Source organism: Cricetulus griseus, chromosome 4 (genome assembly GCF_003668045.3).
Source record: "Cricetulus griseus strain 17A/GY chromosome 4, alternate assembly CriGri-PICRH-1.0, whole genome shotgun sequence".
NCBI classification, from domain to species: Eukaryota; Metazoa; Chordata; class Mammalia; order Rodentia; family Cricetidae; genus Cricetulus; species Cricetulus griseus.
Window position 1 is genome coordinate 5,702,280 of NC_048597.1, and position 12,176 is coordinate 5,714,455.

The 12,176-nt window shown below is 42.6% G+C and overlaps 1 protein-coding gene across 2 annotated transcripts in view; it reads right to left on the reverse strand.

Moving 5' to 3' along the window:
- Window positions 1-1,991: 1,991 nt before the first annotated feature.
- Window positions 1,992-12,176, reverse strand: part of Slc5a3 (solute carrier family 5 member 3) — a 28,678-nt gene continuing 18,493 nt past the window's right edge. For both annotated transcript variants that reach the window (XM_027415614.2, XM_027415615.2), the window contains exon 2: window positions 1,992-12,175. In XM_027415614.2, the coding sequence (XP_027271415.1) occupies window positions 9,690-11,846 (2,157 nt within the window). In that variant the 5' untranslated portion in view covers window positions 11,847-12,175 and the 3' untranslated portion in view covers window positions 1,992-9,689. The remainder of the gene's footprint in view (window position 12,176) is intronic.

The following is a 12,176-nucleotide window of genomic DNA, read 5'->3' on the forward strand; positions in this document are numbered from 1 at the left end:
ACACACCGAGGAACACACACACACACACCGAGGAACACAGTCAATGTCAACACCAGCCTTCCACAGGCATGTACACACACACACACCAACTGAGGAGCACAGCCAATGTCAACGCCAGGCTTCCACAGGCATGTACACACACACACACACACACACACACACACACACACCACACACGAGGAACACAGCCAATGTCACCTCCAGGCTTCCACAGGCATGTGCACACACACACACACACACACACACACACACACGAGGAACACAGCCAATGTCACCTCCAGGCTTCCACAGGCATGTGCACACACACACACACACACACACACACACACCACACACACACACCAACTGAGGAACACAGCCAATGTCACCTCCAGGCTTCACACAGGCATGTGCACACACACACACACACACACACACACACACACACACACACACACACAGCCACACCTCCAGGCTTCCACAGGCATGTGCACACACACACACACACACACACACACACACACACACACACCAACTGAGGAACACAGTCAATGTCAACATCAGGCTTCCACAGGCATGCACACATAATTATCAGCTAGCTAAATTGAAAAGAACTGGAAGCAGCAGATGATGGCCAGCACACCCCAGGGTGAAATGGTGCAATTCTCTACAGCAATGAGCACACTTAGACCATTTCCTACCAGATGCTTGGCCCAACTGAGCTGGAAAAAGAACAAGATGAGCCTAGAACATTCTGGTGTACTAGAAACAGGTACTTCAAACACTGATGGAACCATGTCAAAAAGAACACAGAAACGTCTATGAAGGTCTCACTAGGTAAATCTGGAAACATAAACAAAACACAACAGTAGTGGCCTATGACTTACTGGATAGTTAACTCATAGTCCACAATGACAAGCCATTTTGTGCTGTCAGTTACAATGTAAGCAAATATTCTTAAGTGGATGCTCACACTAGGGGTCCAGTGCGATGGACACTGCTAAGTGCTTTCACAGCCTCGAATCACCTCTCAAAAACTACTGATTATCAAAAGAAAGAATAGCTTAACAGTGGAGCTATAAAGATAGCACCTTGACCAAGTGTCAATTAATCCCAGCCACAATGGGACAACAACAGTCCACTAATGCAAGTTCTGAGAACATACCACCATAAGGTGTATTCCTGCCCCAAATGCACAGTCCAGATATAATCATAAGGAAACAAGATGATCCTAAATTGTGGAGCACTCACGGCATCACTGACTGACTCAAACATGGGGCTGGGGACCAGGAATTTGTCTCAGATTACGGGAAATGGGGCACAAAGCTAAATGCAACCCCAGCATCCACAAGCCTTCTCTTTGATGCCGCTAACCAGCAACAGCTCAAGTCTTTGGACTAAAAAACACTCAATGTCACTTTTTATATTTTTATAGTAATTATGATTGGCTAGCTGTCTTTGCCTTAAGAATGCACCTAAGAAGCTGGGCGTTGGTGGCACACGCCTTTAATCCCAGCACTCGGGAGGCAGAGGCAGGAGGATCTCTGTGAGTTCAAGGCCAGTCTGATCTCCAGAGCGAGTTCCAGGATAGGCTCCAAAGCTACACAGAGGAACCCTGTCTCCAAAAACCAAAAAGAATGCACCTAAGAACTTTAAAGGGAGCAATGTGAGCAAACGGTAGAGATGTCTGCAAAGCAAACATGGCAGTGCTTTATTCCCTCGATTTACGGTAACTTCCCTGTAACTTGAAGTGATTTTTGAAACCATAAGAAAAAAAAAAAAAAAAAAAACAAGAATATTCTTATTTTTCCATGTTTTACATGTAAGTATCCTTAGCCATTATCTGGGGTCAGTGTTAACACACAATGGTTAAAGTGAGAATGCCAGTATGTGGGGACTCGGGAAGCACTCAAGAGCCCAGTCGGCAGGAGTGCCACCGGTGCACGACTTGTTCAACTGAGACAACACTGAATCTGGGGACAGGCATTCATACTGAAAGAGCCACAGAAGAGTAAACTTTTCATTTTATTCAAAGTTGGTACAGAAGTGCTAACATCTTCATAAAATAATTTCTACATTTCAGTTACAGGACAAAATACCACAGAAAGAAACGGACTTTGCAAGGAATGTGTTCATCTTAAGTTTTCAAATACTTCTGACGGCTAATGCAGCAGCTGGCAAAATAACACGAGTACACAGACAACCGTGTTTTGCGGTCAGCAATGGAAACTGACAGCTCTTTAGCAGATTTGCTTTTTTTTTTTTTTTGCCATTTTTAAACAACAGTAACACAACACAGTAAACCAAGATCATACAATTCTACAATTTTAAAAATCAGTTGTATACAGTATAGGCAAGTTAGAATTGTCACAAATAGTTAACAATTTTAAATCTACAATTTTAACTGTTTTCAAGATGGAAGTAAATTCTAATTTCTTTGAAACTAAAACCTTACACAATGAAATGGGCCTTATTAGTCAAACTTGAACACGAAAGAGGCTGAAGACAACAGATAGTAAAGTGGAAATAATTAAAAACTAACCAATAGCAAATTAATGTTCATCAACTCCATCATAACCATATTTGGTCTACAATACCAGGCTAAAATGATACAAGTACATAACACACAGCCCACTGTACTGACTGCTCTCCTAGCCAGACTTTCACAGGCAGTACGCTGGGAAAACATTTCTCAATGCAGACATCTTCTAAAATGCATTAATACTTACATATCAAAATTATTTAGATAAAAGCAGCAGTATTTTGCTGACATTTGGCTTAAAAATAAAGGGATGAATGAAGCAATTTCACAGGGTATTATTAGAAAAGGAATTGTTCTCTTCTTGAAGAAGACTACTAACTTTTGCACAGCAACTATTTTTGATATCCATTTTGTCAAAAAAGAAAAATAAAAGCAGAAAAGCCTAACAGTTCATATGGCGATTACCAACAGTTCTAGACAAAGAAAGGCGTCGGAGTAAGGGACAGGCAAGCTCCTGCTGGGTCTGAACTTTGCAGGGGCTCACAGACCGAAGCAAAAATGTCAAGGGCAGCAGAGGGCTGGTTCCATACTATCATCAGACACTAATGTAGTATGTCCCTATCTAAAAATAATAATAATAAAGCTTTTACATCTTATTAACCCCACAGAGAAGTCCATGAGCAAAAGACTTGGTGATCTGTTTGCCACTCAAAAGTCTGAGATCTCACAGTGAAATTAGGAAATTATACATATTTACACTATGACTACTTGTCACTTAGTCTAATTAAAGCAGTTTTCCATGAGATTATAAATGAAAATCATTTCTGCCAAAGAAAATTTAAAAAGCATTTCAAAAAGTTGTAATAAACTCTCCTAAAGGTACAGAATACACAGGTCAAAGGTTAACCGCTCTACACTGTCACATATTGCTAAGCCACAGCTATTCCTCACACACCTCTCCCTCAGCTCCCCCACTGGACCCTGCAACCTCTAGGCCGCCTGTTATAAATGCTGTTGTAGGTGCACACACCTCGCTTCTTGCTAGAGGGAAAAATCTCACCATCAGGGCTCATGTGAACTATTCTGAGATGTATTACTTACCAAGACCTTGCTATCTTTTTTTTAAGGTCACATTAGTCTACACCATCTACAATCTTTGTTAAGAGGTTTCCCAGCCTATCCCTAAGAAGAAAAACACCCAAACAGAGTAGGCACTTTCTTTTCTGAGAGCTGTATCTTAAGATGTATCCATAACTCAAGAACGGGTCATTTTCATTCTTGGTAAACATGGGACTATTTGGAGGTAAAGCAAACCAGGGGAAGGGGGATCTGGATGGGAGGAAGGGCCATTTTCATCTCTGCATGCACACCCACAGGTCTCTATCCATCTAGTCTTGAGGAGCTAGCTAACAGAACACATTCAAAAATTCTCAGTGCCATTATGAAAAGCAATGTCATGCCGAATCTGTCCAGAAAAAGTTTGATGTTTGGAACACACAGATCCAACTCACTACTAAAGAGGCCAGTTAAGTACATAAACAGAACAGGGGTAATGCCACCTCCTGCAAACCTACACAAGAAATCAATATAGTATTTCAACTATTTAATGTGAGTTTTTTCATGTTTTTTAGAGCACTTGAAAACAAGTAACATTTCTTCTAGACAAGATTTTGTTTTCTAAGCATTCAAATAACTGTCATTTACAAAGCTGTCACCTGTTCTGCCCACCAGAAACCCGACTGTCCTGGTCTCAGCTTCAGATTGAGGGCCTGTGTCCCAGACCTCATCTCCCTGACTACCCCAAAGGAAACAGTTACTCTCCATCAGAGCCACACAAACAGAGGAAGGACCCAGCTGTGACAGGGGCTCAAGGCCTTGCTTTCAGTACTGAGGTCTTCCCGAGGACAACCCTGGGACAAAGACTTGCTACTCTATGACTTGCACTTGCGGGTTAGTGAGAATACTATTAGGATTTGTGCTTTTTACAAGTGGAGACAAACACACGTGAACACAGTTCTGTGCTTTCTACGGACCTTTAGTCTCTCCTCAAACATGGAAATATGAACTACTGTTATATGAGTTCTTACCAAACCTATACTGGAACATCCTAAAAATATACTCAGATAATGTAACTAGAAATTTTTAATTATAGATATAAACACAAACAAGATGAATAAATGACATTAAGCTACAATACATATACTCAACTGCCTTATTTCCATGAACCAAAGACTACATACATATAAAGGTGTGTAAATGTGTTCTTTCTTATTAGCTTTCTTCACTAGATACAATAAAAGCTAAAGACAGCATAGGAAGCTTACTGCTAAGGAAGGGACAGGTGCAAACTAGCTTATCAACACTGGCAAGCGGAAAGCTACCTATAACCTAAACACAAACCTCAAAATTAGATTATACTGTGGAAAATCTTGTATACTAGCAACTGTCATTTGAAGATTTCAATAAGTCCAATCTGTTTCCAATCTACACACACACACACACACACACACACACACAAACAACATTCTGCTTTCAGAAGCCTAGGCTACACTGATAAATTGAATAATAAATTAGTGTGTGTTATTTACATATAAATTTATATATCCAGCAGCACTTAGGAAAACAGGGCAAATTCATCTAATTTTGCTGTGGGTTACACTGTCAACTTGTGCTGTTCAGAAAATCCCTCACAGAGTCACTAGACATCCACTGCCTGGGGGGGGGGGGGGAGACAGGAGGGCCCCAGGGCCAGCACAGAGGCACAGCACTCCTTGGCCTTCGCAGGCACAGCAAAACCACTGCCCCACACTTAGAGGACTTGGGCCACCCACAGGGCATGCAGGAGGCACACACCTCTCAAGAGTAAAGTGCACGGATGAGTCACTACACACACACACACTATACATCTTTTCCTTTGTTTCCCAGCAAAAGGCTACAGGGCAACAGCTATTGGTTGCTAGAAAAATGGTGGCTTACACTCCAGTTAAACCTCGCCTTTTATAAAGGAGTGGGGACAGAAACATAAATGGCATCAATTTCACAACGTTGTTAAAAGATCCGTCAGTAGTGAGAACTTTAAATGAAAACAAATGACTAAGTGTGGGACTTGGCACTAACAATACTCTCACACAGAACCTCAGCTCACTTCACTCCTAGGAGTCAAAGTAGCTGAACGGCCACAGTATTCGGGACAGTGTGACAGGATTAACATTTTTAGTTACTATAAGTTTGGTATGTTTAAGCCTAACTGAAATTTAATGAACTGTTATTTGGTTGTAAGTCCTCAATACTGGGGCAAAGCAAGACATCTGCACATCAAGAGAGTATGCGAAAAACAAAAACAAGTGCTAAACAGGAAGTCAGGAAGTTCTGAAATAAGAGCAGGTGATAACTAAGAGGCAATGGAGACAAGATAACCAGACACACTTGTACTCTGCGTAGGCAATACGGAATCCCAGAGATAAGCACGCCTACAAGCATGACTTTCACTAAAATACCACTATTAGATATCAGCCACTTTGGCCTCTATCATTTTAACATTAAACTAGGGGTTAGCAAGCGAGGCCTCGGGCCCTGGGGTGGGGCTTATATTAGCTGGCAGCCCAGATGCCTCAAGCTCTAGAACTCAGTCAATGTGACCTTTGCCTCTGCAGACTTTAGAGTAGTGTTTGTTCACATCTGTCATACATACACCCTTGTCAACATCTCAAGCTTATTATTACTATTTCTTAGAAAAACTGTGCACCAACAAGGCTCTGCAGTCACATGATTTAACAGGAATGGTGAGCTGCACTACTAGATACCTATGTGGTCCCTCTGCAATCACACCTCCAGTGAAGACGTGAGGGACATACGGTTGAGGGAATGACGCAATCTTAGGTCTACAGTACCAGTCAACCGAGAGGCTGCAAGACCTAATCTCTTAGTGGGTAATGACAAAGCTTATTTATTTGGTGGAGAGGAAGACTCATCCCTAGATTATACTAAATGGCGATCAAAGAGGTGAGAAGAACATGCACTTGGAATTTAAAGATTCATAACCACCTCAGACAAGGCTTTTAACCCCATGTTCTGAAAACCAATAACTCCACTGATCCACTCTTAACTGGCAAGTTTCACAAAGTAAAGGGCCTCTGCTAGTTTCTATGGTGACATCTCTAAGAGACAAGGACACAACAAGCCTGCTCAGCCTCTCTGTGCAAGGTAATGGTGGCTCTCTGAGCCAGTGAGAAGGAAGCCCTGGGAATGAGAGCCACTGGATCTGAGCCAAGGACAGGTGTTACTACCTGATGCTTTTCTAAAGACAGAGACAACCACTGCCAAGAGAGAATGGCTGGAGGAGAGATGGGCCCAGCTGTGTATTCTCGGGATGGCAGGACACAATCTTCTGAAATGAGAGACCTCAAGTCCCACAGAAGAGGCAACAGCCATTCTCCAGGTCACCGTCAAACGCCCTTCACTCTAGACCCAGACTCGAAATGCCTGGGAAGACAAAACATCTAGAAGCTTGGGCTACCAGCTACAGAGGATAACTGTTTCTCACCTACCTTTGTAAACCAAACTGTTTTAGTCAGTGTCAGTCTTGGTCAATTCAGAACCTTAGCTTACACAAGCACAAAAATGCATGTGCAAACATCCATACAGATCCACGCCATCTTTCAGGACTCATATATGCAGATGAGGGATGAAATTATCATGCATCACTCCAAGATCATCCAACAACCTACAGACTAAAGACTGGTTTCCTGAAATGAAGCTGCCATCACCGACTCACACACTTATTCAGTCACAGTGTCTGTTAGAGGGAAGCAGGAAGGAAGACAAGCATTAGGGACTTGGGAGTCAATAAAGAATAAACACCTAATGGATGTGATAAGTCACTCCTTATTAATACACACTGGCACTCCAAGTCTGACCTACTATTTACATGATACATGATTATGAATTTTATGTAGCTCACTGTAAGACAACAACGAGAGGCTAAGAAGACTCCAAATTATTAGGACTCAACATCAGATAAAGGGGAAATTCACACAAATACCTATTCACCTATGCTCTAAATATGAGGGTCAGGAAAGTGCTTGCTAAGTGCATAGGGGTGTGTCCAAAGGAAATACTAACTCCTCCAACTTAACACAAATTTCAACAACTCAAGATCCTATTAATGTTTTCAAAACCCGAAAGGTTATCTCAAGTGGAGAATTCTTTAAGAGAAGACTGTCAGAAACCACAAACCATTCATTCCAACCCATGTGGGCAGACTCTGAATCCAGATTTGGAGAACTGATCTCTCATCTTTCTAAATGTTCTGTAACCTTAGACACATCACAGCCTCAATCTCCATTCAAGAAAAGGGTGGTCCCTACCTACTTGGCCCCTAGGTTATAAACCTCAAAATAGAAATTGAGACAAAAATTGTACAAGGCACTCTAACTTCTTCAGAAATACATGCTATCTGCACACAGAACTTTTTCCATCTACAGACTCAGTCTATCAGAGAAAACCTCCTGAAGACAGGAAGACGGCATGTGCCCAATGATCCCGAAGTCAGTGTTAGACTCAAGTCCATCATCTGCAAACAAGTGGATGCATTACAAAAAAAAAAAAAAAAAAAGTTATCAGGACTGAATTGATTCAAAATCTACAAAATGATCTATAAAAGTAATAATTCTCCGTGAGTACAAGGCTTAATAAATTTCTTATGTAATTTTAAAAATTTTTATTAGCTTAAAGAAAGTAGGTGCATAAGTAGCTTTCCTCATCTCTTATGGAGAACAGGCAGTGTTGAAGACAAAGGACTATACATACACATCATCCATAAGAGTTTTTCTCTAATGCCTTCTGCACCAAACTTCACGAAGGAGAAACAGCCCATAAAAAAGATCCACTGCCCAGAGATGTTACAACTGGATACCAAGCCAGGATAAAGGTCTGTATCGAGAGTCATGTCATGTGCTATCCTCCTCAAGCTCACTGCTAAACACAGAAGTCTCTGTTCATGCAACTCATGAAGACGCGGGCCATCCTACAGAAACCCTACACTGATCAACAGCAAGGGTGAAGAGTGTTCTGTGACTGGCGGCCACTTTGGAAGGAAGCACTCTCGTGCTGACTGTAACAACACAGATGTATACCTGCAGCAAGTCTTCAAGAAAGACAGAAACCAGGAGAAGGACTCACAGAAAATGCAGCATGGAGTCAGCATTTGATGTTTCCTCTAAACACAACACCAGTGTATCACAAGCTAACCAAGTGCCACAACCCAGCACACAAAAGCAGTGCCAGCTCTCTGTCATGATACTCAACATTTCTTACATCTGGACCCATTTGGGAAGGCATGTGGCTAATTAACAAGGAATGTTACAAAATGACAAGGAAGCAGCTAGAAAACAGGCAAAAACTGATTCATTATCCTCTTAGCATTACATTTATCAAGCATTGCATGGTAGCTGTTAATTCTCAAACTATATTTTAAAACAACCTTATTTGATCAATAAATGTGGGGATCAATAGCAACATTTACTCCCCCCCATTAAAAAAAATTATAAGCAGACTTGGTAGTCATTTCAGCATGGTTCAGTTTAAGTAAGAAAAAACATAGGGAGGGGATTGAAACAAAGTCTGCCCCAAACCACTAACATTCCACATACAAGTAATACAAAAATACCTACAGGAAAACATTCTTCCTTTCTTTTGGCAAGCAGAATCCAAAGACTCATGCTAACATAACAAAACCAACCACACAGACAAAGTTGTCCTGAAGTAATTACTATACAGCACATTAGACTTTCAGGACAGAGCTAATCCACAGTCTCTACAAATTCAGTTTTGTAATCATAGCAGGGATTAGAGACAAAAACCTTACAAATGAGCACATCTACTTCAGCATAAGGTCTACTAGACTTGGCAATGCAGACAAGACACTTTACATGATACCGTAACACGTTCTGCTCTAAGTGATCTATGAGAATTATTGGTCTTTCCTCACTTTGGTATGGAAAACTCTAAAACCACATTTTTTTTTTTTTTTTGCACAATTCAGTCTGTTTTGTTTCATTTAAGTTGAAGATTTATTTTCATCCATCTCCGGGAAAATAGTCTTGCAAATAGATGAATTTCTGCTAAGTAAAATTTGGCTAAAACCTTCAGCGTAAACAATGCCTGAGAGACGCGACAGTTACATTTTGTTTCCAAAGACCAGTATTTTCTTAAGTGTCTCACCATAAGTTCATAAGGAGAAATAAACAAACATGAAAATTCCAAGTGAACACACAGCAAAAAGTCCAATGTTTAACACCACTTTTACTTGTGGAGACTCTTCTAACATCTGTGAACAAACGGCCTCCTCGTCCATCAAGTCTCTGAGACTCCTCTTGCTAAGGCTTTTACTTTTAAAGCCACAGAACCAGTCCACGAACTCCCAATACCTGCTCCTGTTTTCTGTTTCCTTCTCTCTCTCTTTCTCACCCATGAGAGCTGCCTGCCCATTGGAATAGGCGTCTACTGGTGTTTCTGCCTCTGAGTGGCCCAGGGAAGCGACCGGGTTGCCCTCTTCTCTGCATGCCACCAACAGATTGACGTCTTCAGGCTGCAGTCCCTTAATGCTGTCTTCCGATTTCCCGTTGGGAATGACATGGTTGACAACCTCACTATTGTCACTGCACCTCAGAATGCTCTTCTCTTGCATTCTGTATGGCTCGTCTTTCTGAGAGCAGCTCTCCTTTGTTACCAGAGTCTTCTTCGACCAAAATGTGGTGGTGCGAATCTGGTCCTTTGTGGGAGGCGGTGTGAGAAGACTAACGATCACAGTGATGAGTCCTGTGATCCAGAACAGTGCTGTGGCCACGTACATATAATGGATGTCTTTGATGAAGCCTGGCCTGTTATCAGGTTGGTCACACTCAGGAGCACGGTAGGTAAAAGCCAGTATCAAACGGACGGCTCCAAGAACAAAGCCTGCCATTCCACCATAGAAAGCTCCTTGCTCATTGCAGCGTTTCCAGAAAATTGCCAGCAGGAAGAGGGCTGCCACGGGAGGGGTCAGATAGTCTGCCACCTCCTGGATATACAGGTACATCTGGCCTCCTTGCATCTCTACAATAATCGGCACCCAGGCTATGCTGACGACAACCATGAAAGCCACAAATATCCTGCCCACTATCATTAGTTCCCGGGAGCTTGCACTCTTGCGGATAAGTTTGTACACATCAAGGGTGAATATGGTACTGGCACTGTTAAAGATGGAGTCCAGGTCACTCATCAGAGCTGCAATCATCACGGCCATCATCAAGCCCCGGAGGCCCACAGGGACCAACTTCATCACCAGGCGTGGATAGGCGATATTGGAGCACCCAGCTCTGCTCCCACACACTTGCATGCAGTGCTCTGGGTTGATACAAGCTATGTCATCAACAAACAGTATCCTGGAAATCATCCCTGGTACAACTATGATAAACATCGGTAGCAGCTTCAAGAAGCCAGCCATTAGAGTAGAGCCTTTGGCATGAGCAATGTTTTTGGCTGCTAGAACCCTCTGCACGATGACTTGGTCAGCACACCAGTACCATACAGAGGCTGGGGTCTGCCCAAGAATGAATCCAGGCCATGGAACATCTTCATCTGTTGGATCTCGCAACATTTTTAGGGCATCATCCTTAGGGTGGACGTTACATGAATTTGTGTTGGAAAGGTTGTGTGTCAACAAAATGGAAGCAACATTGGGTGAGGCCAACATGTACCTCTTCTTTACTTCCTCAAACCCTCCAACCTCCATCATGCTAATGACCATAAGTGTGAGTGCCCCGATAATCATGAGCAGAGCCTGTAGCGTGTCTGTGTAGATCACTGCAACAAGGCCTCCGGTGACAGTCAGCAGGGCGGTCATGCCAATGAGCAGGATGACAGACACATAGAGGTTCCAACCCAAGGACTCCTGGATAAAGAGGGCACCTGAATACAGATCCACTGAGAGCTTGGTGAAGATATAGAGGAGCAGAGACAAGGCCGCAAAATAGACCTGAATCCTATGGCCACCGAATCTCTTGGACAAGTATTCAGGCATAGTGTATACCCCTGACCGGATGTAAATAGGGATGAAAACCCATCCCAAAAGTTGCAAGAGCAGTAAGGCATTGAATTCCCATGCGCCCACTGCAAATCCACTTGCTGCTCCAGATCCTGCCAGCCCAATGAAGTGTTCACTCCCAATATTGCTCACAAACAGAGAGGCACCAATTGCCACCCAGGTCATAGAGCGCCCAGCCAGGAAGTATCCACTCACTGTGCTTCTATTAGATTTCCACATGGCAAAAAAACCAATGCACATGACCAGGATAAAATACAGGGCCACTATGGCAATGTCTGCTGTCTCCAGTACAGCCCTCATTCTGGTAACTTGTGAATCAAATGTCCGAATGACAGAAGCGTCCAACTTTTTATTTACTTATTAGTAACCCAGCCAAGTCTGTAAAGCACACGTGAACAGGACTACACAGAGCAACACAGCGGTTCAAAGTCTTTGTCCTTTGTTTGCTGTCTTGATGGTGGTGGCTGTGGTAAGCTTGGAAGGAGACAGTTTTAAATTTCCTCCGCTTCTCAATTGGGATTGAGAATTTAGCTCGTACTCTTAATCCACAAGACCATCAGCATTTACTCAGGTGCTGGAGGAGAAATTCTGAGTTGCAGCTAAGTCTAGTGAAGCCTACTGTACCAACCC